Below are 20,775 nucleotides of genomic sequence, written 5' to 3' on the forward strand. Positions count from 1 at the left end.
GACACTGAAAAATATATTTTAGTCTATGTTTTGGAATGGCTGTGTCTCAGAGCCTTTACGTCTGAGTCGTGTCTTACTAATAGTACACCAAAAAAAGTTGAGGAAAGATTAGACTTTAACAGCATAGTTATTAGAGACAGATCACAAGAGCAGATTATAAAGGACTAGCTCAGCGCCTGCTTCTTGATACACTGTATGGTCTGCACAGATTTTTTTATTTAATCAAATTTTTATGTTGTTCACAAATTGCAACACATTCTGAACTTTTCGCGCAAATCAAGGCCATAGATCCACGATTTTGCCGCATGTGCTTCTGACCAAAAAGCACTGGTGTTTTCGTAGTTGTTTTCAAAAATGTTTTCATCCACTCTTTTGTCCCCTTAGTGGTTAAATTGCCAAAAATGCTCAAATTTCTGCAGTGTACTCAAAACAAACTTGGCAACATGTTGACGGCTACACTGCAGAAGTTTGGCTGGGAAGCCCTTACGCACCCTCCATACATTCCCGATCCCTCCCCAAGCGACTGCCATATTTTTGGAGCCCTGCCATCGATATGCTTCAGACGAAGAGGTACACGCCTGAGTACAATCATGCCTCAGTCAATCAGTCAATCAATTCTCTGTATTTGTCTGAAGACAACATTGCTGTTGCATAAGACAACGTCAAGTACAAGTTATTTCTTTGTGGACAACAGAATATAATGTTACATATAACTTACATAAATTTTAATTTATACTTGTATAAGTTATTTCTTTCTGGGCAAGAGAATACAATGTTACATATTAAACTTACATAAATTTCAATTTACACTTTTATATTACCCGGTTTATAACACACATAATGTAGTTCACATTAAAGTTAAATCATTTACAGTATTACATAAAAATTCCTAAACATTATAGAAAGCCTTTCTTTTTAGCCATGATACCATCACCATTTTAAATTTATTGTGTGGCAGTTCCTTAATACTTTGTGGTGTTTTGGCCAGAAACACCTTGGCAATGTGTGTAAAATTGTTTTTGGTCTTGGACAGTCTACTCCAGGGGACATTTATCAAGTTTCTGTTCCTGGTTTCATAAGTATGGACAGTAGCCCTAGTTTGATATATAAGAGCGTAGGGCAACCGGAAACGTTTCTCGATGAAGACATTGGCCATCTTATCTCACAGTAAGATAAATGTATTAACTGTTATGGTTATTGCCTTTGAAATAATAAACAGTTTACTTAATTTTACTCCATTCGTATCTTTTTCATGTGGCTGTCCTTTGCAGTCCATTCAGTTTTATGTACCGGTAATGGAATGTTACTGGTAAATATTCCGTACTTTATGTAAAAGCAAGTGTGTGTGTGTGTGTGTGTGTGTGTGTGTGTGTGCGCATGTTCCTACACCATATTTATAAGTAAGTGATGTATCCCATAATCTGTAAAGATGTTTCAATGAATAAACAATTTAAACTGAGGAAACTGTCCTTTCCACAGGACTAGACATAGGCTGAGTTAAGGAAAATAAAAACAACAAAAAGACCAAGCAAATCGAATTTTAGTGATATTCCTTTGCTAATTAAAGCAGCTAAAATTAAGTTGCAATATTTTCAGCCTGAATCGTAGAATTTGTTTTTTTTTCTGCCATTTAACTTGTTTTATTTGCTAACGAGAAGGAATCGTCTTTAGGAATCAGAAGAGATCTGTTGAGGTGTCAGATCTCGTATACTACAGATCGCTAATCGTTCGGATTGCGTTACTACGAGATTACACGTTCGGGTACAACTCATTGACGATTATTTGTCTCTTAAGATTACTACGAGATGCGTATTATCAGTCACTCGTCTGCGTTCTTATCTACAGATGTTATGACAACAAGTAAGATAAGCTATAAATGAAATTAGTGACACAAACTAATCATATAGGTCTGATTCTCCATTCTTAAGAATAAGAGCTACATCAGGCATGACCCTCCCATGTAATTATAAGATAAAGTGGGCTAGTTGTTCGAGACACAAGGTTCCACGAGTAATCCATTTTGAAATAAGACAGATGTCTTACTGCGTTAATATGTGTACAAAATATGCAGTTGACGCAGCAAAACCTTAAATTACCTGTTGTTCTACTGCATACTAACTACTGCTGAAACTCTATGATTTAAAAGACCAACTTTCATTTTATCGTATTGCCCTGATCTTATTACATATCCTCGTAGATTTCAAGCAATTTTCTCTTTGTGAAAATCATAAGGCCTTACAATAGGTTCAATGGATGCAGTTGGAAGTGGCAAATTACCTTCAACGATTTGTCTGGGAAGAATAATGTGGTCAGAAAGTGTTAAATGGTTTCTCAGATTCTTCAGAATAAGAGCTGCATCAGGTATGACCCCAATTTCTTGACACACATTCTAGAGATTCATCTCAAATTGATCAGGTGTAAAATGAAGCTAATAAATGAAAACAGATATTAAAATGTAATATGACACGGAAATTATAGCTTTCACATGACTACAAGACACAGAGTGTTTGTGTATGGAGTTTACTTAACCCATTAAGTTCCATGAACCCCATTTCGGGATTTGTCGTTGTAAAGGAAATTTTGCAATTGTAATAATGCTGGCAGCAAATGCTACCATTTCCAATTGTTGTCCACACCTTTGTCGAGCACTTACATTGAGGTTTCGTCAGTTGTTAAACGAGTGAGCTGTACACTTTTATTTTTGTGAAGAAGCTACGTTTTTCAGCGTTACAAGAAATGCGCATTTTCAAAACAGCATAAGTTGTATTATTATGTACATAACTTCCAATATCTGTGTACAGGCATGTTTCATTTCTGCATGACACCTGTCTGACCTTCGATCCCCATTTCGGGGCTCATGGCCGTTTCCACGTAAAACTTTATTTTACTTTTATTTGCTCCTCAGACACAATGAGTCGCTATGGAACACTTTCTATAAGGGAAATTAAGAAATTGTAAATGATCGGAACTTCATGGCTTCTTTTGGCGATGATGGTAATGTGAATGAGACCATTGACATTGTCGAGCTCCCTCCACATCGTGTAGATGAGATGTCCGACTGTGAACATATCGACGAAAATATGTTTGAAAGTACTGTTCCATCTGATAAGCCAGGTTCCTTGGAAATTCATGCCAATGGAGGAAAGGGAAATGAGGAGTATGCAGTCCAGCGAAGAAAGCAAGTCAAAGCTATTATCACTACTAATTGGACAACAGAAGATTCGACTAACTCTAAGACCTATCCTGAAACAGCATAAATTGAACAGCGAAAATCCAGTTTCAAACTGAAAGGAAAATCTGATGTTGAGTGCTTTGAAGAATTTTTTGATGAACAGATATTGAAGTTGATTGTCAGTGAAAGTGTCCGATATGCTACACAGAACAATAATCACAGCTGTGAGTTACCGAAAGGATGCTTAAAAATTTCATAGGTATACTACTTTTCACTGGATACCATGCACTTTCGCAGGAAAAGCTATACCGGAGTGAATATGAGGGTCTGTACGACAGTGTATAAGTTGCAACAGATGTCTGGAAGTAAAGCGCCACCTTCATTTCAGTGATAACACACGCCCGAACAGAATCCCACCTGACGAAAGGGATAGACTTTTTAAACTTCGTCCGTAGATGGATTTATTGAATAATAATTTCATGAAATTTCAAGTTTTTTCCGACAGGCTGAGCATTGGTGAGGAAATGGTACAATATTATAGACACCATTACCTAAAACAGTTCATTCGCGGGAAACCAGTGAGATTTGAATTCAAGCAGTGGGTCATGTGCGGTTTCTGTTTCCATATGTCATACTATGAAGGGAAATTGAAGGATACAAGTGATGCTTCGGTTCTGGGATTTGGCAGATCAGTTCTGTTGAATAAGATTTCTTTTCTGCAAACTCCTGAACTTCACGAGCTTCTGTTTTATGAAAGAGCCATCAGAAACAAGAATAAGGGCAACTGGAACTACCGTATGAACCAAATGAATAACTATCCAATAGAATCTGATAACAGCATGAAGAAGAAACGAAGAGGAGCGTATGACAGTATAGGTTTGACAAGAATAGGCAGATAATGGCAGCTATGCGGAAGGATAACAATTGTGTAAAGCTCTTGTCAAACCATGAGACAGTGCATCCAGTAAGCTAAGTAAGGAGATGGAGCAAAGGTGAGAACAGAGAAGTGCAGGTTACACAGCCAAGAATGATTTCAGAATATAACAGTCATATGGGAGGTGTGGACAAACGGGACTGAAATGTGCGGAAATATCGTATGAGAACTGGAGGTAAGAAATGGTACTTCCCATTCTTCACCAATGCATTAGACGTAGCGTTGCTCAAAGCGCACGTCATCTACTGACTCTCGAATGAAAATATTACACAGCTTCAATTCCGGAGGATGGTAGCAAGATCATCTGCTGCTTCTGATCGGAAAAGGGCAGGATATCCATCATGCCCAAAATCATCTCTTTCATGTGTTCCAATTGAACTCAGGACTTTTGGAACCGGACATGTGATTGAACGCACAACACTGGTGAACCAAAAAAAATGGACGATTTGCAAGAAAAATGTCGGCAAACAGTGTTCTGTGTGCAATGTGGGACTCATCAACAGGAGCCTCACCAACAAAAAAGTTCAAAACATGCTCGGATTTAGAAGTTAATGCGTATTGTATTGTTTTCAGATGTAACAGAATGTACAAAGGAACATAAAGAATGGTAAAGAAGTCTGAATGAAATATAACAGTAAACAATTCATATTACGCTGGAAAATAATTTATTCACGTGCTCATAGTTCGAAAACAACACTTCAGTCTTCCTATAATGCACACTACAGGCAATAACACGTGGTAATTGTCTGCTAAAAATTGTCGTTTAAAATTTCTTCGTAGGCAGGCCGAAAAGACCGCGAATCAGGTCAATGAATGCGTCGACGTCGATGCCAGCGTCCCTCAGTTTCTGAAGTAGCTCCTGGTACTCTGACAGCGAGTTCAGAGTTTCCACGATCGACTGCAACAGATGAATAGACCACGTAAACATTAGGTACTAAGTATCCTCCAGAAAGGTCAGCTAACTACTGATCAAGACGTGACGATTCACCTGGAATTCGGGAGACCTGATCCTGTCGTAGAGCTCCTTGAAGTCGGGGCTGGTTTCCAGCTTCTCGTCGAACAGAGCCCGGAGTTCGTCCAGTGGCAAGATGGCGAGAATCTCGTCGACCATGGAACGGATGCTCCTGGTGCGTCTCAGCTTGGATGGAGGGGTAAGCTGGGGCAGTCCCAGGAAGTCGTGTAGAGCGTTCACATATTAGTAGACATCGAGGCCGGACTCTTGCAGGTAGTTGAGGAACTGTGGAGAAGAAGGTACCAATTTAACGTATTCATAATAAAAGTAAATTGCGTCGGTCTGCAACTGGTACAGGTGTGGGATCCTTACATCAATGTATTCTGGTAGAGCGTCGATGGCCAGGACAATGCTCTTGAAGTCATCAGAGAGTATGTACTGAACAGCAGCCTGCACCTCAGGGTCGTTGGCCAAGTGGTCGAGCACGATAGCGACAATTTCGTCGACGGGGATCAGGGCGAGGAAGTCGTTGAGGTCATCCTGGAGGTTGCGGTTGGCATTCTTGGCAGAAACATGAAGTCGAATCTTGTTGCTGGAGCCTAAGAGAGATTAAAGAGAGACTCTAAGTACTCTAGAAGCGAAATTGTGCACTTGTCTCTGAAATGTGACAATCTTTGAAAGAATGCCTGTTAGATACTCATCCTTTCATTTCTTATGCTCCGAACTGTGTTACTTACTTGTTGGCAGGCCGAAAAGACCGCGAATCAGGTCAATGAATGCGTCGACGTCGATGCCAGCGTCCCTCAGTTTCTGAAGCAGCTCCTGGTACTCTGGCAGCGAGTTCAGAGTTTCCACGATCGACTACAACAGATGACCAGGCCAAATAAATTTTAGGTACTAAGTATCATCCAGGATGGCCAGCTAACTATTGATCAACACATGACGACTCACCTGGAATTCGGGAGATCTGATCCTGTCGTAGAGCTCCTTGAAGTCGGGGCTGGTTTCCAGCTTCTCGTCGAACAGAGCCCGGAGTTCGTCCAGTGGCAAGATGGCGAGAATCTCGTCGACCATGGAACGGATGCTCCTGGTGCGTCTCAGCTTGGATGGAGGGGTAAGCTGGGGCAGTCCCAGGAAGTCGTGTAGAGCGTTCACATATTTGTAGACATCGAGGCCGGACTCTTGCAGGTAGTTGAGGAACTGTGGAGAAGAAGGTACCAATTTAACGTATTCATAATAAAAGTAAATTGCGTCGGTCTGCAACTGGTACAGGTGTGGGATCCTTACATCAATGTATTCTGGTAGAGCGTCGATGGCCAGGACAATGCTCTTGAAGTCATCAGAGAGTATGTACTGAACAGCAGCCTGCACCTCAGGGTCGTTGGCCAAGTGGTCGAGCACGATAGCGACAATTTCGTCGACGGGGATCAGGGCGAGGAAGTCGTTGAGGTCATCCTGGAGGTTGCGGTTGGCCTTCTTGGCAGATACATGAAGTCGAATCTTGTTGCTGGAGCCTAAGAGAGAATAAAGAAGGACTCTAAGTACTCTAGAAGCGAAATTGTGCACTTGTCTCTGAAATGTGACAATCTTTGAAAGAATGCCTGTTAGATACTCATCCTTTCATTTCTTATGCTCCGTACTGTGTTACTTACTTGTTGGCAGGCCGAAAAGACCGCGAATCAGGTCAATGAATGCGTCGACGTCGATGCCAGCGTCCCTCAGTTTCTGAAGCAGCTCCTGGTACTCTGGCAGCGAGTTCAGAGTTTCCACGATCGACTACAACAGATGACCAGGCCAAATAAATTTTAGGTACTAAGTATCATCCAGGATGGCCAGCTAACTATTGATCAACACATGACGACTCACCTGGAATTCGGGAGATCTGATCCTGTCGTAGAGCTCCTTGAAGTCGGGGCTGGTTTCCAGCTTCTCGTCGAACAGAGCCCGGAGTTCGTCCAGTGGCAAGATGGCGAGAATCTCGTCGACCATGGAACGGATGCTCCTGGTGCGTCTCAGCTTGGATGGAGGGGTAAGCTGGGGCAGTCCCAGGAAGTCGTGTAGAGCGTTCACATATTTGTAGACATCGAGGCCGGACTCTTGCAGGTAGTTGAGGAACTGTGGAGAAGAAGGTACCAATTTAACGTATTCATAATAAAAGTAAATTGCGTCGGTCTGCAACTGGTACAGGTGTGGGATCCTTACATCAATGTATTCTGGTAGAGCGTCGATGGCCAGGACAATGCTCTTGAAGTCATCAGAGAGTATGTACTGAACAGCAGCCTGCACCTCAGGGTCGTTGGCCAAGTGGTCGAGCACGATAGCGACAATTTCGTCGACGGGGATCAGGGCGAGGAAGTCGTTGAGGTCATCCTGGAGGTTGCGGTTGGCCTTCTTGGCAGATACATGAAGTCGAATCTTGTTGCTGGAGCCTAAGAGAGAATAAAGAAGGACTCTAAGTACTCTAGAAGCGAAATTGTGCACTTGTCTCTGAAATGTGACAATCTTTGAAAGAATGCCTGTTAGATACTCATCCTTTCATTTCTTATGCTCCGTACTGTGTTACTTACTTGTTGGCAGGCCGAAAAGACCGCGAATCAGGTCAATGAATGCGTCGACGTCGATGCCAGCGTCCCTCAGTTTCTGAAGCAGCTCCTGGTACTCTGGCAGCGAGTTCAGAGTTTCCACGATCGACTACAACAGATGACCAGGCCAAATAAATTTTAGGTACTAAGTATCATCCAGGATGGCCAGCTAACTATTGATCAACACATGACGACTCACCTGGAATTCGGGAGATCTGATCCTGTCGTAGAGCTCCTTGAAGTCGGGGCTGGTTTCCAGCTTCTCGTCGAACAGAGCCCGGAGTTCGTCCAGTGGCAAGATGGCGAGAATCTCGTCGACCATGGAACGGATGCTCCTGGTGCGTCTCAGCTTGGATGGAGGGGTAAGCTGGGGCAGTCCCAGGAAGTCGTGTAGAGCGTTCACATATTTGTAGACATCGAGGCCGGACTCTTGCAGGTAGTTGAGGAACTGTGGAGAAGAAGGTACCAATTTAACGTATTCATAATAAAAGTAAATTGCGTCGGTCTGCAACTGGTACAGGTGTGGGATCCTTACATCAATGTATTCTGGTAGAGCGTCGATGGCCAGGACAATGCTCTTGAAGTCATCGGAGAGTATGTACTGAACAGCAGCCTGCACCTCAGGGTCGTTGGCCAAGTGATCCGTGACGATAGCGACAATTTCGTCGACGGGGATCAGGGCGAGGAAGTCATTGAGGTCATCCTGGAGGTTGCGTGTGTGTACGCTAATCCGGGGGGCAGGAACAGCCTTTGCTGAAATTAATCATCAGTGCAATTTATTTAGTCCGCTTCATCAGCGAGTAGGTATGTGGTTTCACTGTGTAAAAACAGGTATTGTAAAATTTATATTATCATAATATGGTTATGCTACCTGCTGTTATCCCGAGGACAGCGAAAAGGATGAAGATCGTCTTCATCTGTAAATTAGAACGGACATAAAATTTAGTCTAAAGTTCCTTCAACAGATTCACCTCTTTCTTATACCAACTAATGACTGGCCATCTCCATACAAAGTTGGCACTTCTTAGCGTCAGTTAGGCTTGGATGTCGCTTACCTCGAGCACGTCTCGCTGCTTTGCTTCCAGCTATGTGATCTGCCGTAATGCTGCTCACTATTTATATTGTCTCTTATCTCCGTAGCGAGACACCTGTGTTGTGGTGATTTGCTTTATCTGTGCTAATGATCGACTGCAAAAGATCCGATTATCCGGAGGACACGTGTGGTAATTCTGACGATAACATTCTCACGAAGTTCACATTTTAATGCATGTGAAGCTTAGATTTTATTTGCCCACCACTGTTGCTGCCCTCTAATGGCGTCGTGTGTTCCTAAGTGAGCTATCTCGCTGGTTCATTATCTTGGGAAAATCAAATAGAATTTTTCGATGAGCCTTAGCTAATGATATTCTGGTTTCGGATCTTTGTTCAGGCATCTTCAGTTAGGTTCTCTTTGTCTCTCGTTAACCACTTTAAGTGAAGTATTGAATTTTCCTTTAAACAATCCACGGTCGAATCCGTCCTCCAATTTTTCCGAAAATTTGGTGACGTTATTGTTGCCTGGATGTTAAATTCTACTTTCCTTATAAATAGGGTTGGTGTATAAGGTCGTAGCGTTTGTCGCAAGTTCAATAAACACAAAAGGTACACATACCATAAACTTTTAGCATGAATAATGTATTCTCCTTCATCATTTACAATGGTCAACCAACGCTGGGGTAAATTTTTGATTCCGCGACTATAGAAATCACGTGCTTTTGAGGCGAAGAACTCGTCGAGCTATGTTCGGAGCGCCTTTTCATTCGGAACGTAAGTTTCTTGAAGACTGTTCGATAGAGAGCGAAAAAGATGAAAATCTGTGGATGCAAGATCATTTGAAAAAGAAGACTGAGGAATGACTTTCCAACCCAACTCGTGTATAGTGGAGATGCACCCGCTGATTTTTGTGATTTTGGCGTGCAGCATGCTGTACCCATACACTCGATTTTTGAACCTTTCCCATTGCAAGCAAATATCGCACGATGCTGGAAGGATCATAGTTCATAACATTTGCCAATTCTCGAGTTCACTGGCGTGGATCATGTGAATTAATCCGTTTAAACGATCCTCATCAAACACTGAAGATGTTTCTGAACGTTAAACGTGGAGAGTCAACCTCCTTGAAACGAGAAAACCGTTTTCCTGCCGTGCTCCGTCCAATGGTATTATCCCCATACACGGCGCAAATGTTTCTGGCTGCCTCCATTGCTGCCATCCCTCTGCTGTTGTTGTGGTCTTCTGTCCTGAGGCTGGTTTGATGCAGCTCTCCATGCTGCTCTATCCTGTGCAAGCTTCTTGATCTCCCAGTGCCTACTGCAGCCTACATACTTCTGAATCTGCTTAGTGTACTCATCTCTTGGTCTCCCTCTACGATTTTTACCCTCCACGCTGCCCTCCAGTGCCAAATTGGTGATCCCTTGATGCCTCAGAACATGTCCTACCAACCGATCCCTTCTTCTAGTCAAGTTGTGCCACAAACTCCTCTTCTCCCCAATTCTATTCAATACCTCCTCATTAGTTATGTGATCCACCCATCTTATCTTCAGCATTCTTCTGTAGCACCACATTTCGAAAGCTTCTATTCTCCTCTTGTCTAAACTATCTATCGTCCACGTTTCACTTCCATACATGGCTACATTCCATACAAATACTTTCAGAAACGACTTCCTAACATTGAAATCAATATTCGATGTTAACAAATTTCTCTTCTTCAGAAACCTTTTCCTTGCCATTGCCAGCCTACATTTTATATCGTCTCTACTTCGACCTTCATCAGTTATTTTGCTCCCCAAATAGCAAAACTCCTTTACTACTTTAAGTGTCTCATTTCCTAATCTAATTCCCTCAGCATCACCCGACTTAATTCGACTACAGTCCATTATCCTTGTTTTGCTTTTGTTGATGTTCATCTTATACCCTCCTTTCAAGACACTGTCCATTCCGTTCAACTGCTCTTCCAAGTCCTTTGCTGTTTCTGACAGAATTACAATGTCATCGGCAAACCTCAAAGTTTTTATTTCTTCTCCATGGATTTTAATACCTACTCCGAACTTATCTTTTGTTTCCTTTACTGCTTGCTCAATATACAGATTGAATAGCATCGGGGAGAGGCTACAACCCTGTCTCACTTCCTTCCCAATCACTGCTTCCCTTTCATGTCCCTCGACTCTTACAACTGCCATCTGGTTTCTGTACAAATTGTAAATAGCCTTTCGCTCCCTGTATTTTACCCCTGCCACCTTCAGAATTTGAAAGAGAGTATTCCAGTCAACATTGTCAAAAGCTTCCTTTAAGTCTACAAAGGCTAGAAACGTAGGTTTGCCTTTCATTAATCTTTCTTCTAAGATAAGTCGTAGGGTCAGTATTGCCTCACGTGTTCCAACATTTCTACGGAATCCAAACTGACCTTCCCCGAGGTCGACTTCTACCAGTTTTTCCATTCGTCTCTAAATAATTCGCGTTAGGCCTTCCCTCTAGTTGAACTGAAACAGAAGAATATGTCGGAAATATTCTGATTTCTCCACTTGGCACTCCATTTCCTAGCGTTCACAGCTCCACTCACTATTCCCAACCGACAAAATGACAATATGTGATCTCAGATAGCAACAGTGAACTACATATGAAAAATGGCAATCGATAAAATAGACCCATAGCAATTGGAATACCAACATGCAAAACAAAAACGCTACTAACTTATGCACTGACCCAACAGGTCCCTCTTTCGGACGCAACAATAGTACGTCTATTCATAGCGTTAGAGGTCCCTAACATAGTCGTGTACGAAAACACAGACTCTATTTGCAACCTGCGACTGGTTTCGTTGTTTTGCATGAGTTTCATACTCTGCCATCATGAGTAACTTAGAAGTAGATATCCTCGGAGTAGTGAAGCAATTTAAATCACTTATTAAAAGCAAGTAGGTTTCTTTTAGAGTATGCTGATGCAATAGCTCCATACTTACTTATCATATACAACCGTTCGCTAGACGAAATATCCGTACCCAAAGGCTGGAAAGTTGAACAGGTCACACCAATATTCAAGAAAGGTAGTACGAGCAATCCACTAAATTACAGGTCCAAGTCATTAACGTCGATATGCAGAAGGATTTTGGATCATATATTGTGTTCGAACATTATGAATTACCTCGAAGAGAACGGTCTACCGACACATAGCCAACACAGATTTAGAAAACATCGTTCTTGTGAACAAACAACGAGCTCTTTACACACACGAAGTGTTGAGTGCTATTGAAAATGGATTTCAGATTGAGTCCGTATTTCTAGATTTCCAGAAGACTTTTGACACTGTACCGCACAAGCGGCTTATAGTTAAATTGCGTTCTTATGGAATATCGTCTCAGTTTTGTGACTGGATTCGTGATTTCCTGTCAGGTCATACACATGAGTGCTAAAAGGAATCGGTTAAATTCCAGTTACACGATAAATCAGTCAAATCTAAAGGCCGTAAATTCAGCTAAATATCTAAGAATTATAACTACGAACAACTTAAACTGGAAGGAACACACAGAAATTGTTGTGGGGAAGGTAAACCGAAGACTGCGTTTTATTGGCAGGGCACTTAGCTTTGTTCGTTCCGATTTGTTTTTATCTTGAGAAACATTCTTTGGCACTGTAGCCAATTAGTTGTGAGTTTTTTTTCCTTCCAAGTATGTGCCTAATAAATTAGTGAACATCGATACATCTGTGAATTATTCTTTCAGTACTGGACTGATAGGAAACAGCCACTATTCTAAGATTACATAAAATATTTCTCGGAGAAATTCGTAAAGTTGTTAGCTACACGTAAAACGTGTCTCGACGCTTACGCCCACACCTTCAGGTTGTCACAAAGCTGCTGATGTGTTCATAATTTTGTATTTCCGATGGACGCAGCCAGTTGCCCGCAGTTCATTTAATTTTAGTGTAAAATGGTAAGCATATCTCTCGTAGCATCCAGAATATGGAACAGAAGCAATATATGGAGGATACTTGGTAATCTTCTCCATCTTTACAGAGAATACATATTGTAAATACTTGGAAATTTTCTCCAGTTCCTCAGAGAGAAATTTTATGCAGGACCATTGCTTGACTAACTCTACTACAACTGTACTATTTTCCTTTATTTATTCAGACATTACTAGTTTCAAAGCCGAAGACATATTGTCAAGCACTCCTGTATATTTACCATTAAGATTCCAATCCAAGATGATCCTAAAACCCGACCTAAATCTCGTACATGATGGTTTATGGGATTTTGTGAAGCATGACCTCTGCATAAAGCGAATTTACATAATGAACTTCTGCTTGCTGTCGCAGGGGAGGACTGATACGACAGTTGCCCCCGCCAGCTGAAAATTCACTATAGAAATCGTAGAAAGCATTTTCTATCTGACGTCTTAGAAGTTTCAGTTAATCTTTTATTTGCTAAGAGAAGTCAAATTGTTGTTAAGCCTCCTGTTTAATGTGAATGGGAAATAAATACTAACAGTCCTACTGTTAGGTCTTGGGAGTCATTCGTCTATAAATTACATGCAGCTGTTAACCCGTGATGAGTCTGTGCAGAAGAAGTCCTGAAGAAAGAAAAGAAAACGTCTCGCCAGACAATAATGTACTTTAATGCCTCACGGGTGCCATTGTAGTCTCTTTCCGTTTTGTGAAGTGCACAGTTTTACATTTATGAAAATTTGAAGCAAGTTTTCAAGTTTTTAAATCTTACCAACATCTGAATGGATACTCGTGTAGCTTTTTTTTCAGACAGTACTTAATATAGATAACTGTGACTGGAGCAAAATCTGAGGTTTTATTAATATTGTCTGCAAGGTCATCAAAATACAGTATAAACGGACACACACTTACCTGGGGAATACTTGAAGTTACTGCTACGTATTATGTTGACCAAACTTCATCCAAGATAAGACGCTGCGTCCTCCCTACAAAGAAATCTTCAGTCCAGTCACTAATTTCGTTTGTTTCCTCAAACATTCGTACTTTCGTTAATAAGTGTTGCTGTTGTACCGAGTCGGTTGTTTTTCTGAAATCAAGAAATAAGGTATGTACCTGACTGCCGTGATCCATGACTTTCAGGATGTCATACTTAAAAAGATCAAGTTGACTTTCAAGTGACAGATGTTTGCGGAATTCGTGTTAATTGGCTTGCAGGTGGTCTTTCTCTTCGAGGTGCCTATGTCTGAGCTCAGGATCTGTCCAATTGGATGCCAAAGATACTGGAGGGTCGTTTTGTGAATCACTTCTGCTGCCCTTCACGTAGACGGGTGTCACTTTTACTTTCTTTTAGTCACGGTATAGCTTTTTGGTCAAGGGACCTATGGAATATTATGGTTAAAGGATGGGCTGAGTCGGCGCAAATTCTGTATAAAATCTGAGTGGGAACCATCGTGACCTGGGGATATGTTTAATTTTGTCAGTTTCAGCTGTTTCACTGACTCTTATGCCTATTTCATTCATCTTAACAGTTTTGCGAGAATTAAACTGGATCATCCATTATAAAGAAAGGAATTTTGTAATTGTGTTTAAGAATTTCTACTTTTGACTTCTTACTGCTCTTAATATTAGTCCCTGTATCATGACTGTCTGGACACTAACGTAGGTGTCACTAACACTCTTTATGATACTATGATTTCTTTGGGATGTCTGAGAGATATTTCTGTAACAGTCTTCTACGGCAGTCGTTAAAGGCTTCATGCATTGTGCTCATGTCAAGCGAATACTTATTAATTTAGCATCTCGGCATCTACAGCCCTACGCTCTGTTTTACACATATTATGCGGTAGTCTTCGCTTCTTTAGAAGTTTCATTACAGTGATTATACAACTTTAAGGGTCTCTCTCATCATGAACTATTCTTCTAGGTACCTATCTATCCAGTGCATGGTCAACTATTCTTTTACACCTGAAACGCATCTATTCCATGTCTCCCGTACAGAGTTAAGTTCTTCAAGTTCCTCATTGAGGTATTATGCTACTGCCTCTTTGTCTAGTTTGCTGAACATATAAATCTTTTTAGTTGCTCTTTGTTTTCATTTTGCTGCAACTGAAATATGGCCATCGAAGCCACTTTCTACGTAGGCATCCTCGAAGAGGTTAGGTCTATTTGTTGTCATTAGTTCCAACAACTTCTCTCGTTTGTAGGTTTCCATTCTATCAGTTTTCAGAGAAGGCATTAGTATTATTCCGAAGAATGTCCTACCAATGCACCATATACAGGACTACAATTATCCCTACTGATTGTTGGATGATTAGAGTTTCCTTTGATGATTATAGCATAATTAGGGAGCATACGTCTTAGCGAACTGAGGTTTCCCTTAATTTTTCAGTTATATCAGGGGTGCGTATGGTCGTTGATGTAAAGATCCAATTATAAGTCTGTGCCCGCCTTTGATACTGAGTCTTGTTCAAACGTTTTTGCATCCAGCTTAAATTTCTGTGTTAGTGAATTTCAGTTCATTGTATACTTTCACAACTACGCCATCTACATTTCTCATTAACATATACTTTTGGCACATACACTTTGATATTCCCTGAAAATTTCGCAGCTATCAATTTTGGGTCTTAACCAGCTTTCTGTACCTAGTGTTATGTGAGCTCCATTACTTTTTAGGAGCGACTGAAACTCTGACACTTTGTTATAAATGCTCCGACAATTAATCTCTCAGGATTTTAGCACTCTCACCGAGGGCGGGGAGAGGGGGGGGGGGCGATTATTGGATCTTACATTGATACATTACGGTCTCCTATAGTTATTGTTATCTGGACTGGATGGAGGATCGCCTAAAAGGAACTTGTATGTACACAACTCACAGTCAGCTACGTGTGTAGCAGTCTCATGTGTTTCACAACCTAACCTACTTATGGGGGCCTTACAATTCTCATCCCTATGACACAAGTGTGGGCTCTCGTAGTCTAGCTGGTTACAGTCGTAATAGCCTCTTCAACAGTATGAATGAGGCCCTCTAGGCATGCACACTGAATGCACAGGATGATCCATTCCATTTCTCGCTATGATTTCCCAAAGCGGTATCATTATTAGCCCTACGTTTGAACTGTCGACGATTAATGGACCCTACCTTGCATTCGCTTTCCCTCATAGAAACTTAATGAACATCTGGCAAGACACCAAAAATATCGGCCGCAGCTGCCGTTTGTTAACTCTATTCTTATAGCACTGTTTTGGACAAGTCCATATTTAAATGTTAACCTGTGTTTTGTATCCTTTCCAATTAAGAAAATTCTTAACCCACTAAAATTGTTAAACTGTAACGTGTCAGGAGTGACTCACGCACGTAAACTGCTCTGCAAAATGCACTACACAATGATGCCCTTTTTAAAGTTGTTTATAATGGAGAAAAATTCTCTGCATCTTCATTGTCTCTGAGGATGTCGCATACAACAGGGGAGGCACTAAAATATACCTTTGACCACGGCGTAGTTCCCAGAAAACTGATGTCACCGAAGATATTAACCAAAACCTTGTCGAAACCTTACCGAGTAAAAGCAAAAAAATGAAAAGTTTCTTAAGTTAGAATAACCTGATATATTTTCACGAATGTGAGCTGATTTCTTGAAATTTTTGAACTACACTGACCATGTTTTATCTAGGGCGAGGTATTCGCTCAAAAGTTCTTCATTAGGAAACGCTGGCCAAAGGGTCCGATTGATAAGATGGGGCTTTACCCCATCCCATTGAACTATAATCAGGAAATGAAGTGCCCTGTATTGGTTAAAGAAAGGCAATAAAACGAAACTGTAAGGATACACTAAACGGAGGCCCTTTCGAAACATTAACACCAGAAGGCATTTTACAACTGTGGCAATATGAATAGGATACTTCAGGCACATGCAGGACATCCTAACTTGATGGAGAGGCTAAATATGACATTACATTACGTTACATCAAAATTAAATATCTGGCAGAGGTTTCATCGAACCCGCTTCAAGCTATTTCTCTACCGTTCCACTATCGAACAACGCGCTGGAAAAGCGAACACTTAAATCTTTCTGTGGCTTAAATCTTTCTGTGCGAGCTCTGATTTCTCTTACTTTGTTATGAAGATCATTCCTTCCCCATGTAAACAGGCACCAACAAAGTATTTTCACACCTCGAGCAGAAAGTTGGTGATTGAAATTTCTTGAGAAGATCCCGCCGCAACGAAAAATGCTTTTGTTTTAATGATTGCAACCCCACGTATCATATCCGTGGCGCTCTCTCCCCTGTATAGCGATAGTACAAAACGAGCTGCACTTCCTTGAACTTTTTCGACGTCCTCCGTCGATCCTATTTGATGAGGGACCCACACCGCACAGTAATGCTCCAGAAGAGGACGTACAAGCGTAGTGTAGGCAATCTCTTTAGTAGACCTGTTGCAGTGTCCCAGTGTTCTGCCAATAATTAGTAGTCTTTGGTTTGTTTCAACCACAGCATTATCTGCGTGATTGTTCCGACTTAAATAATTCGTAATTGTAATCCCAAAGTATTTAGTTGAATTTACAGTCTTTAGTTTTGTCTGATTTATGTGTAACCGAAATTTAGCGGATTCCTTGTGGTTCTCACGTGGATGACTTCACACTTTTCATAATTTAGAGTCAATTGCTACTTACCGCACCATACAGATATCTTGTCTAAATCGTTTTGCAACTTGTTTTGATTGTCTGATGACTTTATAAGACGTTAAATGACAACACCATCTTGACCTCCAAATCCGGTTTGTTGAAGCACTTGGTAACAGATTCGGGCTTTATTTCCCTTACTGCCAAGCCCATACAATTTACTGCATCCAAGCCAGAAAATGACCATGCAAGAGCAAATTCACTTTCGGCTTCTTCAGCACTAAGGATAAAAGACTAAATCAGTAATCCCCTAAAATGGGACTTGAATGTGCAAATAAGCCCCTGATCCATGGATTGGGTGAGGCTGGTTGAAGCTGGCGGCAACCAAGCCAATTCAGTATTCTTAGGGCTGCACAGTCGTTGTGGTAAAGTAATGTTCTTGTAGAGTCGTGAATAACAGTGTGTACTGTAATACAGTAGTACTGACTAAGCTCTTTTCCACATTGTACAATGAGTTATTAATTACAATTTGCATTCCGTTTCCGCATTAGGCGTATTCCGTTTTATACAAAAAAACTAGCATATAAAAGGATATGAATGCATCGGGACTAAGGTACTTACAAGCTTTGGACAGACTTCCGAATATTACACGTTCCGCTTTGATGAAATTTTACCTTAATACGCTGTAAATATTATGAATGAAAAAAACAATTTATTTTTCGCATTATTCTCACAATGTTAAATTATTTTTGCCATGGTCATGTTTGATTCATGACATTAGCTCTACTGAGTATGACGAATTGATATTTACCAAGATGTGACTGTTTCCATGCATTTCTAACAACTTGTCTGTGCGAATGATTAACTGTTTTTTAGCTTGAAAGCGAGCATGCTCTCAGCTGGAACTCTCACGATGTCTACAAGCAGTCACAAACACTTAATTGTCTGCAGGTGGCATGAGACGATGTAGCCGTGCCACGGAACTCAGCGCCACGTCCGGCACGCAAACAGGTGCGGTAATATCTCCAGACGGTGAGATTTTATCAGCCCGAGACACTCAACTTCCTAGATCATAAGATTCATTTAGACAAGAACACTTTAAACGTTATCATACACATGTCGATAGAGCTTATAGATTATTTGATTCCAAGTAAAGAAAGCAGAAAATGGCAATCTGTAATTAAAAAAAAAGCTCTTATGTTCACTGCATGGAAACCAAATGATGAGGGACCTTCACAGTCATCTGGCTGCAAAACGTTATTTTTCACAAGTACGTTAAACATGGAAATAACAGGACCCGGAAGCCGTAAAAATACACTACTGGCCATTAAAATTGCTACACCAAGAAGAAATGCAGATGATAAACGGGTATTCATTGGACAAATATATTATACCAGAAATGACAAGTGATTACATTTTCACGCAATTTGGGTGCATAGATCCTGAGAAATCAGTACCCAGAACAACCACCTCTGGCCGTAATAACGGCCTTGATACGCCTGAGCATTGAGTCGAACAGAGCTTGGATGGCGTGTACAGGTACAGCTGCCCATGGAGCTTCAGCACGGTACTACATTTCATCAAGAGTAGTGACTGGCGTATTGTGACGAGCCAGTTGCTCGGCCACCATTGACCAGTCGTTTTCAATTGGGGAGAGATCTGGAGAATGTGCTGGCCAGGGCAACAGTCGAACATTTTCTGTATCCAGAAAGGCCCGCACAGGACCTGCAAGATGCGGTCGTGTATTATCCTGCTGAAATGTACGGTTTCGCATGGATCGAATGAAGGGTAGAGCCACGGGTCGTAACACATCTGAAATGTAACGTCCACTGTTCAAAGTCCCATCAATGCGAACAAGAGGTGACCGAGACGTGTAACCAATGGCACCCTATACCATCACGTCCAGTGATACGCTAGCTTGGCGATGACGAATACACGCTTCCAATGTGCGTTCACCGCGATGTCGCCAAACACGGATGCGACCATCATGATGCCGTAAACAGAACCTGGATTCATCCGAAAAATGACATTTTGCCATTCGTGCACCCAGGTTCGTCGTTGAGTACACCATCGCAGGCGCTCCTGTCTGTGACGCAGCGTCGAGGGTAACCGCAGCCATGGTCTCCGAGCTGATAGTCCATGCTGCTGTAAACGTCGTCGAACTCTTCGAGCAGATGGTTGTTGTCTTGCAAACGTCCCCATCTGTTGATCCAGGGATCGAGACGTGGCTGCACGATCCGTTATAGCCACGCGGATAAGATGCCTGTCATCTCGACTGCTAGTGATACGAGGCCGTTGGGATCCAGCACGGCGTTCCGTATTACCCTCCTGAACCAAAGGATTCCATATTCTGCTGACAGTCATTGGATCTCAATCCAACGCGAGAAGCAATGTCGCGATTCGTTAAACCGCAATCGCGATATGCTACAATCCGACCTTTATCAAAGTCAGAAACGTGATGGTACGCATTTCTCCTCCTTACACGAGGTATCACAACAACGTTTCACCAGGCAACGCCAGTCAACTGCTGTTCGTGTATGAGAAATTGGTTGAAAACTTTCCTCGTGTCAGCACATTGTAGGTGTCGCCACCAGCGCCAATCTTGTGTGAATACTCTGAAAAGCTAATCATTTGCATATAACAGCATCTTCTTCGTGTCGGTTAAATTTCGCGTCTGTAGCACGTCATCATCGCGGTGTAGCAGTTTTAATGGCCAGTAGTGTAGATAGTGCCTAGCTTACCACGTATATGTTGTTTCTGCTGCTGATATTGAAATATGAAACATTAGTTAGAACCATAAATCTTTGTAAGTAACATAGATGAAAATAACCAGAATTAGTAATTCGGGATGAAGTAACGAATGTAGTAATCAGTCCTAATACGGACATCAATAAAACAGTGTTTGGAAATAGAGCATACAAGAATATCACGTGCTAAGTTTCAAATTAACGATTCCTCGAAGGGATGTTTTGCGTATCAAAAATATTGATGCCAATGATAAATCGACTAATATCACAAAGTAGTAAATAAGGAAAAATCTTCAACATTCTTGAATGTACTCATCAACATGTTCACAGTTAAAGCGTGGAAATGGAAAACATTCTAAGTGTCAAATCTGACATTTGTCGGGAAAATGAAAACACAATTTGTGTCTGTTTGTGCACACCTGATTTGTACACAAAAAAATTGGGAAGGTGTTCTGGTACCACTGAATTGTGCTGCTTAACGTATCAGCGCAAAAAATAATGGGACAAATTAGAAAACAAATACTTTATTAAGAACATTGTAAGTGCCGTATCAGGAAAACAGAAAGCAGCCACTTTTAAATGCTCATTGTTTACACAAACAGCGCCATTATTCGTTTCGAACAGACGTGTGGTTCACGTTTCTCTTATAGTTCTTGTTGTTTACATCAGATGTTGGTGAACAACAACAAATGTTAAACGTGGACAGTCGTCTGATTATGAACTTGTCAGTTCGAAACTGGTAACTGCCTGTTTGAGAAAACATAATTATACCACTATTAACTCTGGCTGG

At 41.3% G+C, this 20,775-nt stretch overlaps 1 protein-coding gene across 1 annotated transcript; it reads right to left on the reverse strand.

Moving 5' to 3' along the window:
* Positions 1–4,860: 4,860 nt before the first annotated feature.
* Positions 4,861–8,748, reverse strand: LOC126456285 (uncharacterized). The gene is given in 14 exon segments (XM_050092037.1): positions 4,861–5,004; positions 5,095–5,343; positions 5,431–5,657; positions 5,796–5,919; positions 6,010–6,258; positions 6,346–6,541; positions 6,719–6,834; positions 6,925–7,173; positions 7,261–7,487; positions 7,626–7,749; positions 7,840–8,088; positions 8,176–8,393; positions 8,512–8,557; positions 8,696–8,748. Coding segments are annotated over 13 exon segments (2,409 nt in total). The 5' UTR covers positions 8,696–8,748; the 3' UTR covers positions 4,861–4,869.
* Positions 8,749–20,775: the final 12,027 nt, after the last annotated feature.

The sequence above is a fragment of the Schistocerca serialis genome, chromosome 2 (genome assembly GCF_023864345.2).
Source record: "Schistocerca serialis cubense isolate TAMUIC-IGC-003099 chromosome 2, iqSchSeri2.2, whole genome shotgun sequence".
Lineage (NCBI taxonomy): Eukaryota > Metazoa > Arthropoda > Insecta > Orthoptera > Acrididae > Schistocerca > Schistocerca serialis.